This window comes from Jatropha curcas, chromosome 7 (assembly GCF_041381405.1).
Source record: "Jatropha curcas cultivar XTBG-Jc1 chromosome 7, XTBG_Jcur_1.0, whole genome shotgun sequence".
Classification (NCBI taxonomy): Eukaryota; Viridiplantae; Streptophyta; class Magnoliopsida; order Malpighiales; family Euphorbiaceae; genus Jatropha; species Jatropha curcas.
The window spans coordinates 29471406-29494519 of record NC_143157.1 but is presented as its reverse complement, the minus strand read 5'-3'; the positions used below and the strand labels follow the sequence as shown (position 1 = coordinate 29494519).

Below are 23114 nucleotides of genomic sequence, written 5' to 3'. Positions count from 1 at the left end.
GAATCATTTCCTTCGATCTCCATCAAATCAAACTTTATGACAAAAAATGAAAGGGGCATTTGTGCTTCCCAACCCTAATAAACAACTCATGCCTACGGTTGATTATATGTATAAACAACCATCCTCTGCCGTTCTTATTTTGGAAAAATAGTCGTCTTTTCTTGTGACTAAAGGATTCTTTGATAGTGGATATCCTTACGCCTCACAAGTAAAGCTACTTTGATATTTTTGACTGGCTGGATTGAACCCATTAAATACAAAATCCTCTGCTCTCACTTTAATTTCTTTCATATGGTCGGCTTTGGATATCCTAACTACACACTCACATCCCTTCAATTATAGAGAATGACGTCCATGCTAAAGCAAATTCCCTTTGGCTCAACATTTCTAATCTAAAGGTCCTTAGAAAAAAAACACAGAACTTTTTCCCTTCCCTTCTTTAAGTTTTGACAATGACTTCTTGAAGGGTATTAATCGTAACAGCAAATATCATCCTTCTTTCTCTTAAGAGAGGAAAAAGAGATTCCTTCCATGCCCCACATCTTTTGCCTTTCAAATATTCCCTCCTCATATACAAATAAATGCCACCTATTGATTCTTCTCTCATACTGTCGACTATTTCCATCTCTTGGTGTCTCTTCTCCTCTCTCTCTCTCTCTCTCTCCAATGGTTCCAGAGTTAGAGGTATTCCTCCGACCATGGATCATCTCCTGTATTTTCACATCAACTGATAATAATAGTAGTATTTAGTATTTCAAGGCATTTAGAATCTAACTTCTACTTTTCTCCTCATATGCAGAAACCAAGAGTTACAGAGATACAAGTCCGAATGGACTGTAACGGGTGTGTGCAGAAGATCAAGAAGGCATTGCACGGTGTAAATGGTAAGCAACATGCGAGTCGTTCAATGATAAAACTCAACTTACTTATATCTAATTTTACTAATTTAATTCTCATTTTCAACAGGTATATATGATCTCTACATTGACGTTCCCCAACAGAAGTTGACAATAATTGGATGGGCAGATCCTGAAAAAATAGTTAAAGCAATTAGGAAAACTAGAAAGATTGCCACTATATGTTCCCATACCGAGCCATCAGACCAACCAGCAGAAGCACCCCAACAGCCACCTGAAGGCGGTACACCACCACCAGCTGCTGAAGCAGCTAATCCTCCTCCAGCAGAAGCTCCACCAGCTGAAGCAGTTCCGCCAGCAGAGCCACCGAAAGACCCACCACCGCCTGAGAATCCACCACCTGAGGAGAAACCATCACCATCACCTGTTGCTGCAGAAGTAAATGGAAACCAGCCTGCACAAGCACCTGGACCAAAAGATGTGGGAGAAGTTCATGTCATATATCATCATCCACCTGATTATGGGTACAGATATGGCTATGGTCATAGCTATGGTGGTCAATGTGGCAGATACCCTAACGTCTATGGACTTCCAACAGAACCTAGATACGCTAATAGCCATGGACCTCCACCCGAACCTAGATATCCTACTGGCCATGGACTTCCACCAGAGCCACCACAGCCCATCTATGTGAGTCACAGCTACAACACATACAGGCCATCTCCATATGTCACTGAATATGAGTATGTCAGGTCTCCCCCACACCAAACAATTTACAATAGGATGGACCATTATAATGAAGATTATCATGAGAATACTCGCAATGGAAACATCACATCCATCTTCAGTGATGAAAACCCAAATGCATGTAGAATAGCGTGAAAGGTTCACAAAGATTGCCAAGAGGAACGAGGCACTTTGTTATGCCTCTGGAAAAGAGAAAACATGATCAAGAATAATCAGAAAAAAATAATAGAATCTGGTCACAGTATTATTTCCTAATAAGCATGTGAAAATGTTTGAGGGAAGAATGAGATTCCAAGATTGTTAGTGCGGGAAGAATTGATTCCACATTGCACTTTAGAAGAAGGTTGATAATACATACTACCTGCTATGCAATTCTTGTAGAAAAATCATATAAAAGAATTAATTATATTCTAAAACCATGCTTTCTCAGCCTTCCATTTTTGACAAACACCGTCTCCTGTATTTTAAATTATCTATAGAACTTTTGCTCCTAAGTAGGAACTCTAGAAAATTGAAATATGTTTTTTTAAAGTTTTCATCAATGTAAAGTTGCCAAGAAAGTCTGCTTTTCCACAAGTCATCTACAGATGAATATGGCTTTCTTCTTTAATCCTCACTAATCAGCTTTCAAGTGACATTTCCCTATGATAATGCCTGAATGCAAACAAGTCCCTAGAATCAAATTCTCAAGGCTCCAACACAAATAGAATGGTTCTAATTCAATTTGGTTACAATGGGTAGGATCTGGGAGGAGGAGAAATACCCTACAATATACCCTATGTCCAGATTCAGATGGGCCTCATAATGAACCAAAAACTGAAGAAAAGGTCTAATCAGCAAATAAGTCCAAACTTTTTGAGAACTTGCAATTGTATTCAAACCTTTTAAAATGATCTTCTATACCCTAAATTGAAACTTCAGTTTTAGTTATAACCATTTGAGCCAAAATTGAAATGAAAAACATCCACCACAATTTGCAATCAGAGAGATTTTGATCAAAGACTTGAATGGAGTCAAGTTCGGTGATAAAAGGCCAGAAAAATTGTGGGTCTAATGGCTATTTTTCTTTTTCAGTTTTGACCAAACAGGCACAATAGAAAATAATTCTTCAAATTGGCGTATAGTAGTCTTTTTAGAAGGTATAATACAACTGCAAATTTGTGAAAGGTATAGTACAACTGCAAATTTGTGAAAGGTAAAATGACCTCCATTAATTCTAAATGTAATCAAAACAACAATCTTCCACTCTCAACATGGGAAGATTTAATTTAACAATTTACACAAAAGTAAGTTGCAGCTATCTAAAATTGTAATTGCAATTGACTAATCCAAAATAATTCCAATATGAGAAGCCTGCATTATAGCATCATGCAATACTTGCCTACTATTTAACTTTCCATATCAAATGATACATAAGCTAAAAATACAATGATGTGAGGAGGAAGTTCACCTGTTATAATAATTGCATCTAGTTATTATCATCACTGCTCAATTGGGATTCATCATCATCTTCCCCATAAAGACGTTCATCAATATCATCATCGTCATCTTCATCTTCGTCATAATTCATTTGAACATTATGCAAGGTGAGATGAGTTTTATTCGCAGCAGCTTGGTTGATCTGTCAAAATAAGTAAATAAATAAATAATGGATTAAATGTTAACAAACACATCAAAATAATTAAGCCAACAGTTAGAATGTATGAACCTGTGCGGTTACTAGCTGCAATCGACCTGATAATTGTAATAAAGGTTGAATAGCGACCCCTCTAGATTTAGTGACCTGAAAGAAAAGAACATTAAGTATGCCGGACAATACTCAAGACCTATAATCAGGCGCTCAATTTTGACACTAAGCTTTGTTAGATTACAAGAAACTATTGATGGAAATGGGGATACGAAGGGTTGAAGACCCTTTTCTCTCCATTTGTTTTAAACGGATAAATCGTTGTGATTATAAATTACTGGCACACTTCTACTGATCCCAATTCAGCACACTAAGCAAGTTCTGTCACACAGGAAGGCACTTGCTTGATGAACATTCAGGTATAGATAAGCACCTAGGTATATTTAAGAAAAGGTATATTCTTTCGACCTTTACCATACAGGAATGCTCAAGTTCGCAGATTAGATGATCAGCATGAATGAAATATTGCTCTTTTACATCAGTTTCCAACTTTCATGTAGTTCCAATGTTACAAAACTATTTCAGGTTCTGCAATCAGTACTTTTCAGCATATGTGAAAATAGTAATGTGCACATGTACTTTTCAGTTTTCAGTCATTTACCTTCAATAAGGAATTCAGCATATGTGACTCCGGCTTTTCTTGAGCCACGATAGAATGGCCATGATTGACCAATATACAGTATATCCATGGTAGAACATATTGTCCACTACATGACCTGTTGAAAATAACCATGATATCAAATTCTAATCGTAATCAGTATATTGATACTTCAAGGCAGGCTGCAATGCATGTCCTTCAGACAAATGATTAATTTTACATCAATCAAAGCAAATATAATAATTCATTTGGTGAATTATAAGTCCTATTGTTGAATTATTAGCCATCGCTAATAAATTGGTCTTTAAGATACAAATGGTTCACATTAAAATCCAAAACACAGATTTGGAATTCTGAATTTTTTGCTACCATTTATTTTATTTATTTACCTGCAATATACAAATTCATCATATTAATCTTTTGAACCACAGAATCAGAAATAGATGGTTAAACAATCATGGAAGAGCAAGAGCACACCTGGATTGCCATTTGGCCAACAAGATTTCCAGTAACTTGTATGCATAGCTAGGTTCCAAAGATAAAACGGCAGCTCTCATCTAATAGAGAAAACATATAGCCACTAGTACAAATGAAGCATAGATCAACGGAAGAAAGAAAAAGAAATAGCAAGAGATTTGTAATCCCAATGTCCAAAGAACCAATCAGAGAAGAACAAACCTTCTTTTGTGGAGTATTAGCTTCAAGGTCAATACCATCAAATGTTGCAGAAGCAAGTGTAGAGCTGAATGTACCATCATCTTTGCTCCCAAGTATTTCTAATAATCTCAACTGCTTCTCTATGCAAGTTGTTACTGTGTCGACTTCTATAATGCCATCTGCAGAGATCAGCACAATAAAAGAAAAAACAACACCATGTAGAAAAATCTCCACTATAATCCTGGGCATGTTGAGAAATTAAACACAAATTTACATGAAAATCAAAAGTAAATGTATGCCCTTCCACATTAGTTCTATCAGCCAAGGCAGTATGACAAACCATACAAAATTCAGCAAACACCAAATGATACAGAACGTCAGAACCTACGTAGGACCTAATTGACATTGACAGATTTCTTCCATGATGAAAACCAAACCAATTCAATTTTTTTCCATCTTGTAAACAAGTGTAAGCACTAGCAATAAATCTCCAGAACAGAGCCCAGAAAACAGTGTATATCGGCTCATATAAGAATGTAAGAAAGAATAGTTGAACAGAGTATTGAAGGAATTCATCAGCAAATGTAATCTGAGAGCCTTTTATAGGGTTTACAAACAAATGGACAAAAACACCATTTGAAATACTAATAGCCAAATACCAATCAAGGCCCAGAAAATAATGAAAAGTATACAACTCACTTAAGGGGAGAGTCTTAGGTTCAATAGTAATCAACGATGCAAAATAACAAAAAATAAATGGAATAAAATAAATGGGTTCAATATACATATTGATAATATTCCTGCAATTACCTTTTTTCTCCAGAGCCTCGGGCTGACACCTGCCATCAATCAAATCTGCCATGACCTCCTCAGAGTTGATACTTAAAGCTTTATCCCTCATTCTTTTCTCATGAAAATTAGAGACTTTTGGAATAGGAAGTAGTGCATCCTCCACATTAGCACGGTCTAATGCAGTAACTGTTGAATTATTAGAAATAATTAGTGGACATGAATTATCATAAATCCAGAAAACATATGAAAATAGCAAGTATCAGAAAAGGAAACTATATGAATAAAACAAAAGCTGACATACAGCAGAAAGATATTAAGAGAACGATGGAGGACCAAACTTGTATCAAATAGATTTTAATAATAAAATAAAAAATGCAAAGAAGAATGTAATCATTAAAATTGATCTTACACTAAAAGAACTTAGAAACGAAGTGGTGATTCCAATACAAGGACCTAATCCGTTGAGGAATATGGTAAGAATGTTGTAAAACCTTTTTATACATTCAAAAAGAAATATAAAGTATGGGGGAAATTTTAAGAGAATAAGTGTGTTCAATTGCATCTATCTAAGAAGCCAAGAAATGAGCTTGCAACTTGCACATAGTGTTTCCATCAAGAACTCTTAGACAACAAAACCGAATTCGTAAATAGGCATTATCAAATGTTACCTGAATTCTGTAAATCTTTCCCTCTCTTAGGTTTGATGAGAGACTGACTCATTGGTAAAAGAACTCCATCCTGGGAAGCATTCAACTTTACATCTGTGCCAGAATGAACTATTATTTTTTGGAACAAAGGTTTAACCAGCAAACCATAGGCAATAAAAACGTGTGCGGCCATAGGTTCTGCAATGCCCTGTAATTTTGCAGCAAATATTGTAGGTAATGCACCCTTGTGATTCTTGGAAAAATATTCTTGATTAGATAGTGCAACTTTTGTGGGCTTGGCATTCCGTAATTCCTCAATACTCTTTCCATACCATGTATAGCAAACACCAGTTTCTGAAATGGCCAAAACACACAGGCCTGGATCATCAACTCCCTCATTTTCAAGGCACCTGCTATCAAGGAATACAGCAGGATGCTCCATTGCAAGGACACAGCTTGCTGACTGCTTTTTTCCACCATCTGTTCTCCATAATGCAATGTATCTTTCACCAATAGCAGATGAGAGGACATATTTACCATCTTCAGTAAAGATCATAGCACTGACAGATCCCTGTAAATCAGGAGAGACTAGTTTTTTTAAGTGAAAAAACAGTGGTCATATATCAAAACCACATTCAAATGCAATTTAATGTGCTACAATTTGAAAGAACAAAGCAAAGCAACATGAAAAAAGCAAACACTCACAGGATGACCGGAAAATTTCTGTATTTTTTTGTGGTCGGAACAATTGAAAATCGTCAACTGGGCAGCTGCTGTTGCTAATATCTTTCCATCTGAAGCGCAGAAACACCATCCCAGGTACAGTATCATTAAAAGAAGAGTCACCAGTTACACAGAAGTATTTATTCCCAAAGCCATACATTTATAAAGCATCTCTTATTAACAATCATTACAACTAATGCTTTTAGTGTTGCAGAATTTAGAATTTACATAATATTTGAAAACAGGCTTTTTTTTTTTTCAACAATCATTAAAAAAAAAATACCACAAATGACTGAAAGGATATGTACCTGGTGAAACAGACAAAGATGATATTGCCTTTGAAGAAGCTCTAAACTTCCCCACCATATTTCCTGTCTGCGGATCAATTTTGCAAAACATTCCATCAGCACCCGCAGTGTAAATGCATGAATCACGAGTAGAAAATGAAATAGCACTAACACCCCTGCACATTAGGGAGTGAAAAGGGTTCAGCAGACAGCCTATATTTAGATGTCAATTTTACTTTATTTTATGTTTGAAAACTGAAAAATGTAGGCATTGCTCATAAATAACTAGCAATGCCAATCACATGTGGGATCTAAGTTTTCATAACAGCCTTAATAAACATTTTTTTATTATCATGAAGTCTTCCTTTAATACCAGGGAAAGGGACAGAAGAAAAAGCACACTAAGCACAAAAAAATTGAGACATTGAACAAAGAGAAAAAAACAAAATCACTGTCACAGCAGAGAAAAAAAGAACATAACCATGTAGCATGGAACTCACCCAGGATGGCAATCATTGACTCTCCACTTCAATTGACCCGCAGAAACATCAAGTGCCAAAACATCACCACTGCCTGTTCCTAGTATCAACAATGAACTAGCTAACTTTCTTTTTTTCTGCAATTGGAGCCAGTTCTCAGTACAAAGTTTATCATAAAGGACCAGTTGACTTTTGGAACTGCAATAATGAAGCCATTTTCACAAAATTAACAAAGATCATTAACCTTTCTGTCCAGGGACAACCACTTCATGCATGTATAATCCACTGAAAGGTGACCTCGTTCAGCTTTAGTATATAAATCTGCATCGTTTGATGTAATGTCTGCAAACTCAGTTTGCACCTGGCCCTTCACAGTGTCCCAGATCTGAGAAGGCCAGAATGGGAAATCAGACAGAGAAAGAAAAAGGAACAAACTCGTTTTTGGTTGGATAAAAGATAAATCATCCACAAATTTTTAAACATATGATGGGCTTTAAAAATGAATTATAAAATACATAGCAGTACTGATGTCAATAGCAAGGTATCCAGAACTGATACCTTTATTCGACCATCTCCAGAACTGATTGCAAGGTAGTCCAATGAAGGACTAAATGCTGTCAAGAGGTCCCTGATATTTGATGAGACCATTATCCTGGAAATTTAAGCGATAAAATAAACATCAAAGAGCCTGTTATTATTCATAAAATACCTCATAAATCGTCTAAAAGTATCAATTCTCTAAAATGACAAAAATAAATAAACAAACGTCAAAGGCACGCGATCAAAACCAGAATACACGCTAAAGGAAAATATCTTTTAATTGGGAAGTTAAGACAAGCAGAAATTACAGTATGGACATGTCCTACGATTCAAATATTGAAATGACAAATTGTGAATAACACCTTCCATGCAGGAGAAGAAAAGAAAAAAAATGGTTGAAACACAGACTGTACTTTTGCAGAGCTCAAAGTTAAAGTTTATAGTTTAGCTATCTAAATAAGTTTTCAAAGATGACTTGCAGCTTTCTTCTACAATCTTTTCTCAGCTTGAAGTTTGTACAAAAACCAAGATATAGAAGTGGAGGCAGACTTACCTAAAACGGTGACTTGCTGGAGCAACCTTCTTAACTATATAGGTGAGTGTCTGTAGCTTGCGGAGGCGGTGAGAGACAGAGCCGGACGGGGTGGCGCTCTCTGCTTTAGGGCGCTTCGTGTTTTATTAAACGAAACTTGTCTCTGCCTTTCGACTTCGCTCCTCTCAATTTTTTGTGTCTATTCTCTTTTGAGGTTTTCTCTGGGCTTGTGACTATTGGGCCTTTTTGGTCCAAAACCGAAGGATATGTCGTTCAACAGCTGCGTGTGCACCCCAGACGATGTGTCGTTGTTTATTTCTTTCGTAATAGGAATTCTCTTGCCCATCGGCCGAAATCAACGTACTGTCCTGTCGTCAAAACTCAAAAGACGAGTATATTTTCCACTTGTTTTTATAAATAAATAATTATATAGTCCCTCAAGTTTGATCATAATTATAATTTCATCCCTTTTATTTGGTAAATATACTTATTAATCCATGATATTTGGATTGCTAAATTGTTTAGTCATTCTGTCTAAAAATTGTCATTATAGGGAGGTAAATATGTTGTAATTTTTGATTATTTGCTCCTTTATATTTAATATATCAGTACTATTTAGTCCCTCACGTTTACTATTGTTACTCGATTATTGGAGATAATAATTTTTTAAAATAAAAAATTAAATAGTTTTAACTGCACTAAGACTCATAGACTAATGGGTATATATTTATCAAATAAAAGAGATAAATTTATAATTATTACCGTACATAAACACTTAATTGCTTATTTTCTTGGAAGTTCTACAAAGATGTAGCAACACTGATGTCAGAAACAAAAGTCAAAATAGAATAATTTCAAGTTTTGCATTCAGATACTATTGAAATAAAGTGTTGAAACTTTTTTTTTTTTTTTTGTCTTTTTAAATCTGTTCAATAAAAGCAGTAGCCAGCGAGGCAAGAGCAATTGACAAATTGGCATGGCATTCACATGAAAATGTTGCGTTCTGTAGGCTGAACACTGAGATGACAACATAAAAGGCCCCATTTCCAACTTTCAAGTTTCAAATACGGCGTAAGTCCAAGTTCAGCTACTGAAAGAGGAAAGAGAAAGAAAACAAAACCTTTTTTAACATTTCCTTTTCATTTTTGGCATACAACTCTATTTTAGTTCTTCTGTTTTTTTTCTGAATACAACAAAATAATATTATCATAAAGGAGTGTAAAACTTAGTATTAGTTCATATTCAAGGTGATATCTTTAATTTATAAATTTAAGTTCTTGAGCTTGGTTTTAAACAAAGATTCAAATTTTTGGATACATTTCCTATTCATGATATTGATTAATATCATGACAATTTTATAAAAGCTTGCGCATTCTTAGTGTCGGATATCTTAGTTGATAATTTCTTCTTTGACATCTTAATCGATCAATCCTTATCTAAATTTTACTCTTCTTTGATTTCTTCATCAGGATGTAATCTCTTACTCTTCAAGTTGGTAAAAAAAAAATACAAGAAAATATTTAAAAAAAAAACGACAAAAATCTTCCATTCATATTGAGCAGGAATCTTTCTTTGATTATCTCCAGCCTGGATTCCAGCAAACAGGCGAAAATGTTAAAATGAGCCACAGAGAGAGGAGAGCTCCATGCCAAAGCCGAAGACAAGTCAGATAGAACTTAAAACTCCTTTCTTTATGTTGATAACTTATTTTGATTTTGGCAGAGTGGTCAAATGCCAGATCAAGATGTATCCAAATCTTATCAAAAGCAATCAGATTCAAATCTTTAACATTAATTGAATAATAAAAAAAAATACCCATATAGAATTCCCATTCACATTCAACATCTCATAATCTGGCATGTCAATCCAAATCCAATAATGAAGGTTTCACAATATAAACTGTACAGCACCAAGCTTCATTATAAACAAAAATTTGAGTACTTGTGGTTTTGTTGCAGAGTCACTACCAAAAATTTTCTTACACATGAATGAAGATATGAAGCTGTACAAATAATCAACATGCAGAAATGCAAAACCAAAGAACGAAGGAACAAATACTCTAGACATGTGTCTTATTGGAAAGAATCTCAGCTAATTTTGGAGACAGTAAACTGTGGAGAAGAATCATTTTTTTCTTTTACCCATGTGATTGTATTGTGAAAGAATAGTATCATAAGCTTGCAGATTCACCATAAGAATTCAAGAGGGAGTAGCAAGCTGAGGAAAAATTTGAGAATGGGTTTGTGAGCTGAGGGCATGGTTCAGGGAAAACAGACTCTGAAAAGCCAACAATATTTGAACATACCCAAGAATTTGAGGAGGCTGAAACAGTTAAGGAGACATTAAAGAGACAAATAGAGGTGAAGGGAGATTCCTGAATTCCTGTGAAATTTCCTGCTGTTGTGATGTTTGTACCAGTCACATCTCGGAAGGTGATTTGATCAATAACTGGGAGAGCATTAGGGTCAAATTTGTCATCAGGATGTAACCCATGATCGCCAAAGGCACCGAATGCCAGATTGATATTTTCTAATTCAATATCTGATATAAAGATTCTTTTAATGTAGCCACCTCTGCCTTTAGTTGTTCTAAACTCAATTCCACTAAATGAGTTGTATAGGTGGACCTTCTCCACATGAACATTAGAAATGCCACCAGACATTTCACTACCGAAGGCAATCGAAGAGCCTGAAGATGATTGGAGGTGGACCCTTCTTATGTGCACATCGCTGGTAGCTCTATCATAGGCAATGCCATACTCATCCCAACCGCTCTTGAGGGAAATGGCATCATAACCCATCTCAATTATGCTGTCCTCTATGCAAACGTTATTGGATGAATCTGTAAATGGTTACTATAATTAGGAAGAATAATCGGGTAGTCCACAGTGGACAGCAATATAATTCTGAAAATCAATTAGGTTTATCATTGAAACAATAATTGAAGAAGTTAAAGGAGCACAGATAGAGAAAGCCTTTTCTTTTAAAACAGTGGACAGAATTCTTGGAAGCCACCTAAAAAGAAGATTTTTCGCTATATGAAATAATGCAAATAAACAGCTGATTTATGGAGGATCCAAATATGAGCTGAAACGATTCAACCATATAACCAAGGTCCTAAGACTTTTAGCACCTTTTCTTAACATAACTGGTTCCAAGTAAGAGTTGAAACGGGAGAAACAGAAAGAGCAGATCATGTGAGCAACATCAATGTAACTCAGTTCCACAAACCTGGGACTATGCCAATCGTGTAAGGAGATTCTGGAGGGGCAGAGATTGACATATTTTGAACAAGCACATTACTGCATCAGAGATAAAATCACATTCACGTTTAAGTTACTCCATATATTGAAATTATCTGATAATCAAAGAACAGAGTTCAAAATAACAATTTGCATTTGCCAATATTACCTGCAATAAACTGGATGAATATTATATGCAGGAGCATTCAAGAAGGTAAGATTTGAAACTACTACCCGTTCAGATTCTATAAATTCCACTATATGAGGTCTGCTATAGTTCAAAGAATGGGAATTGAACCAATCCCACCAAACTGAGCCCTGGCCATCAATGGTTCCATTATCACCTATAACAGTTAAAACAATGTGTGAGAATACATGATAGATTAGAGAATGTAAAACAGCGGTGGAAAGAGGGAAAATGAAATTACAGTAGCACATACCAGTTATCACCACATCGCGCAACTTATATCCATTTATTAGACTTCGATATCTTCCACCAGGAAGTTCAATTCCACGACCATATGAGGGCAAAGGTTCTAAAACGTCCCAATGAGATGGATCCTACAAATAAGGGGAAGGGTAAGTCAAAAAGTGTAACTTCATATTTGATAAACCTGATAAATTTACATCACCAGAAGATACTTCCACTGTGTAATTGCATAAATAAAGTTAAAAAAAAAAAAATGAAATTGAACAAGAACATAAATAAAAAAAATTACCTGAAACCCAAGAATGACAGCTCCTTTCTCAAGGAAAAGTGTGAGATGGCTGGTAAGATTGAAACTTCCAGTGAGCCATTTTCCAGGAGGCACATAAAGCTGAGCACCACCCTTATCAGCAAAGGACTTGAGATAGAAAATGGCATTCTGGAAGGCGATGGTATTCAGCGTTTTCCCATCTCCAACAGCACCAAACTCCAAAATGGACACACTATGTGGTCTTGGGTCTATACTAGGCTTATAATCACACAATCCATTGCTTTCTTCTCCATCTATTCCAATAGCATTGATTAGTGCCAGCAGCAACAGCAATGCTACCTGAAATAGTGAGAAAAACAATTCTCAAAACAGATTCCACAATCACAGATCAATTGCAGTGAATATTAGAAAAGGAGTATATAAACATATATAGAAAAACAATGATGGTTCGTTGGATTTATAGAATCAATACAGTACAGTAAATTTACTTTTTAAGTGGATTGTAAAATGGTCGCAAATCCAACAAGAGAATAAGAACACAGAAACCAAAAGAATGTTCCCAAATTAATAGAATAATTCCAAATGTTGGTGATAAGTACGATTGATCATTTGAAAAACATGAATAAACCAACATTTTCTTTACAATAAACTGAAACTGGAGATATTGACTTGAGGTAAAACAAATGCAAAATGAGAGATCACTGTTAATAAAATGAAAATAAATTGTGAATAAAAGGAGAGATAGCAAGGAGACCATAATTTGCAAAAACAAACCTCAAATTTAAAAGGCTGAGGTATGGTTTGTTAAGTCCAAAAGCAAGAAAAGCAATGCAGTAAATAAAATAAGCTATGAGAAGTTAAAAAGGTCTAGAATCCAAAGAAAGAAAAGCTGTTCCAAACTACAGAAGCATAGAAAAACCAATAGAACACAACCCAGTATCCAAGATAGAATTCCACAGTCATCTAGAACAATAAAAGGAATAAAAGAATTCATTTTAACAAGTGTCCATATCGGTCATCATTTTCAAGGAAAAAGAAGGAACAACAATATCAGAAAAGAAAAAAATTTTCTAAAAGAAAAAGAAAGAAAAGCATAGTATATAATATATTTACAACAATATTAAAAATGAACTGAATTCCGTTTTATAGCCATTGTTGATTGACTCGTAACAGGAGATGAAAAGGCCAGAAAGGCAATCGAATAAGACCTTTAACGAATCTTCCATAAATCACAAATAATCATAGAATTCAAGCAATCGAGTTCCAAGATTTCCAGATTTGGCAAAAAGATAGAAAGAAAGAAAAAAGAAAGAGAGCCTAATACCCGGATTAAAAAAACAAAAAACAAATTAAAAAAACGTACTTACTGGCATCTTCATGAAGAAACAGCCTCTGCTTCTGCAAGAGATAAAGAAACAGAGCCAATATTGCCTACACAGCAACAGAAAGAACGAACTGCACCGGAAAAGAAAAGAAGAAGAAGAAGAAAGAACCACAAAAACAGGGGGCAAAATTTTCTGTAAGCTAGTGAATAATAAGCATTAATTATATATAAATGACGCGAAGGCTGGTGACATTTATTTTTATGAGACAAGGGAAATAATATGTATGTTTGGTAAGTAAGAAATGACAGCTTTTTTTTCTCTCCATGCAACAATATATTGAGAAATCAAACAAAACAACATGGTAAGTAAGCGCAAAGAGAATAAGGTAATATAATAATATTACTATATTAATATTAATAGCAAATTTATTGCCACTAATTGTTAATTACCGCTCTAAATCAATATGATTAATAACGTCTTTCGCCGACAAATTTGTTTGAAACGGCCCTCCATTACAGAGAGAGAGAGTGGGATTGGAAGAAGCTAAATATTAGCACCGGTGCTGGCTTACATTTGTTAAGATTTGATTTGTAAGAGAACAAAAATAAGTTTGGGTGTGATATTCTTACTTGGAGTCAGGTGAAACGGTGCACTGTTTTGTGATCTGTTGGTCGCCCAATTTGCCACGTCACGGGATTTAGTGTGGTTGTAGGAAAGAGTTAGTGAAACTATGGGTAAAAGGAATAAAATAAGGGAAGAGAGTGCATGGGGCATTGAGACAGCATGTGGGTTGACAGGGCGGAGAGGGAAGTGGGACCCACGTCAATCATAGCAAAGATGCTAGCCTGGCTTCAATCACTTGACAGACCATAATCCCTTTCACGAACCATATGCATATATATATATATGTATATGCTATACCGTATTTATACCAGCTTCGATTAAAACAGTCTTAACAATAATTAATTTGGCAATTAGTGTTACTTGGAAAATTAATTTCACAAATAAAAAATTATTTCAAAAAAATATATAAATCATGCTAATTTTGGGGGGCCAGAGGTGGGACATTTGGGTTCAATCAAAACGATACAATTTTTTCTGGGCTTTGGCCAACTAGCTTGGAAGATAAGTTCTTGGATGATCTGGACCACTGATCAAGAAAATTTAAGACCCTGTTTGGAGGTACTCTTACAATTACAGACATAAACGATTTGTCATCGTTATCACTTAATAGTATACCTTCCCTATTAAGGTAATTACAATTACAGCTATTTTTTATTTATTTTTTATTTTCATTATAACTGCTTAATTAGTCAATTACAACTCACAGAATTGTGTTAAAAGACATAAATATACTTTCCTTGCCTAAAAGGTGAAAAGTAAGTGTCTGTTTGTAATATTAGTGACAGTGTAGATATTCTTTTAGGAAATTTTGTAAATATTTACCTAATTGGCTGTGATTTTAATATTAATAAGAAATATAACATTGATCCGTCGTCTAATTATGGTTCGATTGAATCACAAACAATATGTTATTTAAATAAAGAAAGAAAAATAGAGAGATTCATGTAAGATTTTAAATTGATAATGTCAAAAATGAGAAAAAAAACGAACTCTCGTATTATTGTTCTAAATATAATTTAAATGTTGAAAAATCGCATTACCGTATGTTATAAATTAAATATTGTATATGGAAAAGAAATAATATTGTAAAATTCTTGAAATAAATTATTACCTGGAAGTATGAAGGATGGAGAGATAATATTATTTTCAGAAACTAATTAATGTTTAATAGTACTTTTTTTTTTTTTTTTTTAATTTTCTCTCATGGTTTCTCCCTTTGGATACTTCTATACCACTTTTTTTTGCATTGCCCCACTGCGCAGCCTTGAGATAGAAATAGCTTTAGGAACTTAATTATAAACAGCTTTTTAATTAATTAAGAACTTATTAATTATTTAAAAGCTAATTAAGTAAGGGCACTTTTTGAATTTCCATCTTTAAAATAATAATCTTAACTCATAATTTATAATTTTGAGCAGTTAACTCTAAATATATTCATACAACTAATCAACTCAAACCTACTAGATCACTCAAAAGCCATGAGAGTTTTGGACACCCACCAAAAAGTATTGCTTAATTAATAAGAATGTGGGGACAATGTGAAATGGCCAAAACACTCTTGTGCCTCATAATATTTCTTCTTTAAGAGTTCTGCAATTTCAACATTTGGTCATGTCTCACATGCTAAATGTTGCAAATATTGTGTCGTGAATTTCCATTTTTACGAGCTAATTGAAAACTAAAACTTAATTTTTTATTTTTAATTTTAATTTTGTTCTCCAAAAAAGTTCTACTTAGTACCTGATAATAAATATTCATGGTGTTTCCACCCGTTTATGCCTATAAGACTAATTCAAACTAAGCCTGAGATAAAATTTCGGTGGTTCTGAATTATGAAGCTTAACTTTATAAGTATATAAAGTTTTATTTGAAATATAGTTTTACTATTACTGATCTAATCATCTGTTAGTTCATAAAGCTTGAATAACATAAAAGATTGCAAGGCTGTAAATTTGAATCATACTGTAATTAACCTGAGTCGTATTAAAAAGTACACGTGTATAGTTTCCTGAAACGTGATGCCAAATGGACGTTGGATCCTCATGAAATCACCAAGGTTTCCTAATGAAGGGTACTTAACATTCTAAGACAATAATTTAACCAGACATGTGATTATTAAACCTATTTGTAGGGATTATAGTGACACAATACCTAACATGGAGAAAGAATGGAATGGCTTTCATGAAACTACGTGCATATATGTGTTTTTATAACAACAATTTATAATCAAATACAAACATAGAAATAATTAATCACAATGTCAAAAATACGAATCTTTTTCGGGCAAATATTAGAGTTTAAAAATTTTTAGTTCTTTCACTGAGATACGATTTGCAAGGATTAAATTTGTGTTTTCACCGTTACGGGACGAAAAATTCGTGTTTATTATACATTAGACCTAGAAATTCCTGAAGAATAGATAACATGGGGTTGGTCTGAACTCTTGGAACCTCATGACTCATATACAGTGGAAGTATCCAATGTTTTTGCTGTAATTTGTTAGGTCCAACAAAAGCACCAAACTTGATTGGATAGTAGCATCCTATGCTTTGTTTAAATATATATATATATTACATTATAGTACGCTTACAAGACCAAATTAAGCTCTATGAGCTTCGAACACATATCCTTGATGGAATAAAACTCAGACATGAAAGATGAAGATGTTGACTAATGCACGCCTGTCCCCACCCATAAACATGACTTTTGGAATTGTTCTAAAGGTTGAATAGTAAGAAAATAGTAAAAACGGCAGTGTTTTTTATTCACCTGTCACCCAATAGTGACAAAATTCCATATAGCAGAGAAAAGAACCCTAACCCCAACCAGGGGAAACTGCTCTGCTATTAGCTATATAGATATGATGATTATTATCTGGAAAAAAACACAGACATAGATTCAGACATAAACACCAAAAATGAAAATTATATATAAAGAAACACAACCCAGCAAATAAGATCTTGTCTGTGCATTATTCTCCTAGAAAAGATTACATGACATGATTGAAGGAAACGATTTCCCTACAAATCAGACAAAGTATTTTTCTCTGCAAGTACGAGGCCCTCCACCTAATCACCATGCATGGCCATCTCTTTTTCCATTTTTGCAGTTCTGTTCTATGGTTGGATGAAAAACTAATCTTTTTGGAGTTGGAAGCTCTCCCCAAGATGCTATTTCTATCATTCGATCTTTCGACCAAGTGAGGGATCTAGCGAAGATATATGCTGTTACAGAAACAAGAATAAGCGTTCTAAAAATTTGGTGATAATGCCACAAGCTAATAGATTAATTAACCGTTCTAACAAGACAAGAATTTTTTTTTTTTTTTTTGGCTGCTGGTTGAAGAAAGAATCCAGAAATAATTATTATAAGGTAAATATATATAGATATTACCGAAGCAGAAAATCTTGAATCTTGAATTTAATGGAAGTGTTTGAAAACGCACTGGTCGGGTGGGTTTTTAACCTGAGGCAGAGGTTGTCCTTTTCTTGGCATTGCTACGTTTTTAGCAACCCCACATATCTTGGTAGACAAGGACTTGAGATCGTCCTAATTCCACACTTATAACTTATAATTAACTACCAGACAAAAAAAATGATAATCGGTGAAACTCTCATATGATCTTACCACATTATTACCATTTATAGAATAGGATACTTAAATCTCCAAAGGTTATTTCCATAATTGTATCAAAATCAAATGGACCGTTACAACGACATGAGTGGTGGAATTTGGGCCTATATTATCTGATCCGGGTCGGTATATCTTGCCGAAGCCCAATACTGTTCAAGTGGACTTGATATGTGAATTTAGGACCCAAAATATATAACTGGCCCATAAATTGCTGTTACCATCTCACTGGTATCGCTCTCGCCACAACCAAAACCCTCAAAAAACCCCCAATACAGCTGAGAAGTGAAGCTCAAAACAGAGAGGAGCAGCTCGAGCAGTGCTCAAATGGCGGCTAAGAAAGAAGAAAGCAACAAAAAGAAGAGAAAGGAAAACCTAGATGGAAAGACCGGAGAAGGTAGTTCACCTTCCAAAAAGCAGAAGCTCCTTGGTTCAAATCCCGTGACGGGGAAATCGAAGAAACCTTCTAAGCCTTTTAAAAAACCGCGAAAGCCGAATGAAATGGAATCCGGTAAAGATAAGCAGCCGCCGGAAACAAAGCGGGAGCGTCGACTTCGAGCTAAGGTTTTATTTTTAATCATCAACAATAACAATAACAATTCATTAGTGGACATTAAAATGTTTCTCATTTTTGCAGTTTGTAAAATTCGTTTGTTCATTTTTTTATTTTTTATTTCTTGACTCTTCGCTTGTCTATTTATTGTATTTGGTGGATTGGAATTGAATTCTAACTACTAATATGGCTTTACATTTTTCTTTTTATTTTAGGAATTGGCAGAGGCTAGGAAGAAGAAAAGAAAGCGGCATTACAATTTGGAGCAAGTATGTAATTTTTTTTTTTTTTTCATTTTCTGTTTCGTATAAAATTTTCAGTTTATCAATATAAGATGATGTTGGTATTGAACCTGTAAATGTGCATACATGGAAGTTCAAGCCTTGCCTTTTGCTGATAAAGTCATTTGCCATGGGGTTTGCAGTACCATGTGCTAAACATAGTTGGAGTGGTTATATAAATATTCAATAGCTTATCCTGAAAGTTTGTTCGGTAATCTAACTGTTGGTTGAAGTAATTTTCTTTTATCGTTGAATAGGAGCTTGCATCACTCTGGGAGAAGATGAGGCAGCGTAATATTGCTAAAGAAGAAAGATCAAAGTATGTATTTCGGTTTTAAGTTTTTAACATAAATCTATTCACAAATTTTTTTTTTTTTTTAAATTCCTGGCGTCCCCTTCTAACCTCCTCCAAAAATCTCCAATCTTATCAACTTGATGTTTATAAATTATTTGAAGGATAATTAGTGAAGCTTTGCAAAAGATGAAGGGAAAAATTCCAGAAATTGCTAGCTCCCATGTTTCTTCTCGTGTTTTGCAGGTGATTTTCGCCTATTTATTTCACCTTTTTTTTTTCTCTTCTTAAAAAAACAAATTCACATATTGTAGCATTAACCATTGTTTATTCTGTTTCTTTTCAACCAGACCTGTGTTAAGTATTGTTCACAAACCGAAAGGGATGCTGTATTTGAGGAGCTTAAGCCGCATTTTCTTAACTTTTCATGCAACACCTATGCTGTTCATCTGGTGAAGAAAATGTTGGATAATGGTAAGTTTGGTGTTAAAAGAATAAAAAGAGGAACCCCTACTGTTGTTATATAAATGTACTACATGTACTGTTTGCAGCTTCTAAAAAGCAGCTGGCAGAGTTTATCTCCAACCTCCATGGGCAGGTTGCTTCTCTTCTTCGACACATGGTTGGATCAGTTGGTATGTTTCTTGCCATGAAGTTTTACTTGGTTGCAAGTTAGTGTAATTTTCTCATGTCTTTCTGCTCCATTGATATTATTGCTTTTTTTTGTCTTAATTTATTGTAGTTATTGAGCATGCATACCAGCTTGGAAATGCAACTCAAAAACAAGAGCTTCTGCTGGAATTATATTCTGCTGAGCTTCAGTTGTTCAAGGACCTTACCTTAATGAAAGAAAGCAGGTAAACAATTCACTCCAATCCAATACTCTGCCACCAGGTTGTTGGCCTTGCTTTATAATATTACATGTTGTTTCTATTTTCTTGCTGCTGAAAGTAGTTTCTCTTGTATTGGTACATTTCAGATTGCTTGATGTAATCTCAAAGTTGAACCTACAGAAGGCTTCAGTCTTGCGACACATGACTGGTGTGATTCAGCCAATTCTTGAGAAGGGGATAGTTGACCACTCTATTATACACAGAGTGCTGATAGAGTATTTTAGCATAGCTGATAAGGTGATTTTAGCAACCCTCTGTACATTCTCATGTGGATTTCTTGAAGTATTCTTTGCTGGAGAACTGCATTTTTCTTGCAGCTTCAATTTCCTTTCTAAGTTGCATTTTCTTTTTCTAAGTTAAACTTTCATATAGTCCTCTGCAGCAGAAGTAATTCAGCAACTGTCGGGTCCACTTCTTGTTCGAATGATCCATACAAGGGATGGATCAAGGATCGGAATGCTCTGTGTAAAACATGGAAGTGCTAAGGTATGTTTCTAGTTGTTTATTCATTTAACATTTGGAAAGTGATCCTTTATACCTATTTATTGTGAATTGCTATAATTTTTTTGTCTATCTAGGAAAGAAAGAAGATTGTCAAAGGAATGAAAGGCCACATAGGCAAGATAGCTCATGATCAATATGGAAGCTTGGTAATGATCCTCTTTCCATGTCTGACTGCTTTAAGACTATTCTTCTTCACCTCTTTGTTATACTTCTTGTGAATAAAATCATTTTAAATTATTGATTTTCTATTTGAAAAAAAACAGTTTTTGTTTTTAGATCATGAACTCCATATGTATCAATTACTATTCACTATTCAGGTTCTTGCTTGCATTGTTTCAACTGTTGATGACACAAAGCTTGTAACAAAGGTTAGTTTTATCTTGCTAGGCTTTCAATGAACTGGTCATTATTTGTGTTTGAATGTTTCTGACTTTTTCGTTTGTATACCTTCTTATTGAATGCTCCTTGTCACAGATTGTCATCCGTGAGCTTCAAATGATTCTAAAGGAGCTTGTTTTGGATAAGGTTTCTAATCTTTCTCCATCTTATTAATCAAATTATTAATAAATGCATTAAGATGTCATATAGTTTTGAGTGAGAAATAAGGGGGGCTCCAGTATTCCACTAAGTGCTTAATGAATTGTGTAGTACACATTCCAGGCTCGTTTCCTAACTCTATACTTTTCAACCCAGGAAAAGGCCAATGCCTTCTAAACTGCAATATTTTTTATAAGTACTCTGACATGGATCATGGGGTTATATATTTTCCAGTAGTATATATTGCAAAACTTTATGATATTTATTAGGAGGTATGTCTCCTTTGACCTGCTTCTGAGCATTTCTTTCTTTTCATCATATGTTTATTTAGAACGGAAGGCGCCCATTACTACAGCTCCTTCATCCAAATTGTTCACGCTATTTCAGCCCTGATGATATCGCTGCTTTCAATTTATCTATTCCCTCTCTCAGTGCCAAGGTAATGAGAGTTATTTATCCTCTTTAACTTTCTTAGTTGTATTTTTCTCTTATTCATTCTCAATGTTATGTGGAATATTGTATTTTCCCATAATTTTCAGAGTGAGTTGGAAGAAAAGTCCGACACAAAGTCTTCAAAGTATGAAGAATCTAGTGACAAGGACATTGGCACTAAAATCACAATTGCTGGGGCCGATGAAGATGCAATTTCTGAGGACATTCTCTTCACTGATGGTGGAAAGAAAGATCCTTCTTTAAGAAGACAAGAGTTGTTGATCAGCAGTGGCCTTGCTGAGGTTTTCTATTTTTCAGACTTGCAGATCTCTAGTTTCATTGATCTGTTTATCTTTCTCTGTCTCTGGCACTTGTTCCAATTTTTAATCTTTTCCCCATTCTTTATATGGGAGACTTTAACACTTTCATTTCACATGTTTCAAAACAAAGACTAACTCGTCTGCTACTGGGTCCCACAGAACCTCATCGATGTATGCATTGAGAATGCAGGAGAGTTTCTCAGATCAAATTTTGGCAAGGAAGTCTTTTATGAAGTAAGTCAATTTGCTTACAGCTGCTGATATTTTGTCCTAGGGAAAATCTTAAATTCTCTTGCTAAATCTGTTAGGGTTATTATTTGGCTTGTCATTCTACAGGTTTCTGGTGTCTATTTATTCCTTTTGTTATGCATACCTTTGTAAATCTGTATTATATTTATGCCTATACATTTGTGCTGAATATAGGTTGCAACTGGCGGTGCTGGTGGCATTCTCCACCCAGAGCTTGATGACAAGTTGAACACCTTGCATGACGCTGTAGCATCTCTTGCAGCAGAGCCTAAATCTGAAGAATCAGAACTGGAGCATGTCCTTGAAAATTTTCACTCCAGTCGAACCATTAAAAAATTAGTTATGGATAGCTCGACCTTTGCTACTACATTATGGATGAAAGCTTTGAACGGGAAATGTGAGTTGTGGGCCAAAGGTCACAGGTATAATCTGATTTAGAAATTTGTTGTGATACATATGGTGTTAACCTCTTTGCTGTCGGCCTACATATGAATGTTAATCGTTTTGCTCTTATGCTGCAGTTCTAAGGTAATATGTGCTTTCTTAGAATCTTCGGATGCCAAAATATCTGGAGTAGCCAAGGAAGAGCTGCAGCCACTGGTAGATAGTGGCAAGCTCAGAATACCTGAAAACAAGCAAAAACCAGGAAAAGAAGGTTAAGCTTGCAATGATTTTTCCTCGAAGAAACAAGCACAGAATCTTGTGGTCGAGGATTCAATTGAATTTTGCCTCTCAGCCCAGCCAAGAAGTGATTTAGAAAATTGTTGTAACATAATGAAAGAACTGAGCAGAGTGCTTAGAGCTAGAAAAAGATAAAAATTGACATTTTGTGCCAAGTTAGTAAAAATGAGAGCATCTAATATTATTATATGAATTTTTTGTTCAACAAAATTTCCTACAATATAGTTTCTTTCTGTTGTGGATCCTTGATTCTCTGGCGCCTACTACATTTTTCCCATATCCTTCTTAAGGGCTTGTTAGTTGTGAAG

The 23114-nt window shown here is 34.8% G+C and overlaps 4 protein-coding genes across 6 annotated transcripts; 2 read left to right on the top strand and 2 right to left on the bottom strand.

Moving 5' to 3' along the window:
- Positions 1-535: 535 nt before the first annotated feature.
- On the top strand, positions 536-2052 carry LOC105643668 (uncharacterized). Its single transcript, XM_020683032.3, has 3 exons — positions 536-684; positions 800-884; positions 967-2052. Exons 1-3 carry the CDS (start codon positions 667-669, stop codon positions 1737-1739), a joined length of 876 nt encoding a protein of 291 aa, XP_020538691.2. The 5' UTR covers positions 536-666; the 3' UTR covers positions 1740-2052.
- Positions 909-8738, bottom strand: LOC105643482 (transducin family protein / WD-40 repeat family protein). Of its 2 annotated transcripts, none has more exons than XM_037635392.2 (14): positions 8568-8738; positions 8033-8126; positions 7719-7859; positions 7496-7611; positions 7017-7171; positions 6691-6779; positions 6007-6556; positions 5357-5524; positions 4568-4713; positions 4367-4446; positions 3893-4007; positions 3313-3387; positions 3055-3225; positions 909-1323 (listed from the first exon to the last, which is right to left on the bottom strand). In XM_037635392.2, the coding sequence occupies exons 2-13, from the start codon at positions 8120-8122 to the stop codon at positions 3073-3075; spliced, it is 1878 nt and encodes a 625-aa protein (XP_037491320.1). In that variant the 5' UTR covers positions 8123-8126; positions 8568-8738; the 3' UTR covers positions 909-1323; positions 3055-3072. The 2 variants fall into 2 exon arrangements, with proteins under 2 accessions (XP_037491320.1, XP_012084002.1); XM_012228612.4 differs by having other exon boundaries at positions 4568-4725; positions 8568-8737.
- Positions 8739-10377: 1639 nt separating this feature from the next.
- Positions 10378-14384, bottom strand: LOC105643481 (putative polygalacturonase). Of its 2 annotated transcripts, XM_012228611.4 has the most exons (7): positions 14260-14384; positions 13853-13940; positions 12507-12824; positions 12228-12348; positions 11957-12131; positions 11777-11847; positions 10378-11387 (listed from the first exon to the last, which is right to left on the bottom strand). In XM_012228611.4, exons 2-7 carry the CDS (start codon positions 13862-13864, stop codon positions 10717-10719), a joined length of 1368 nt encoding a protein of 455 aa, XP_012084001.1. In that variant the 5' UTR covers positions 13865-13940; positions 14260-14384; the 3' UTR covers positions 10378-10716. The 2 variants fall into 2 exon arrangements, with proteins under 2 accessions (XP_012084001.1, XP_089580456.1); XM_089724330.1 differs by lacking the exon at positions 14260-14384 and having other exon boundaries at positions 13853-14169.
- A 3902-nt stretch (positions 14385-18286) lies between these two features.
- On the top strand, positions 18287-23050 carry PUM24 (pumilio 24). Its single transcript, XM_012228610.4, has 17 exons — positions 18287-18628; positions 18833-18886; positions 19156-19217; positions 19355-19436; positions 19541-19664; positions 19742-19825; positions 19933-20047; positions 20170-20320; positions 20456-20569; positions 20662-20733; positions 20905-20955; positions 21062-21112; positions 21456-21563; positions 21664-21858; positions 22036-22110; positions 22300-22547; positions 22647-23050. The coding sequence occupies exons 1-17, from the start codon at positions 18392-18394 to the stop codon at positions 22783-22785; spliced, it is 1962 nt and encodes a 653-aa protein (XP_012084000.1). The 5' UTR covers positions 18287-18391; the 3' UTR covers positions 22786-23050.
- Positions 23051-23114: the final 64 nt, after the last annotated feature.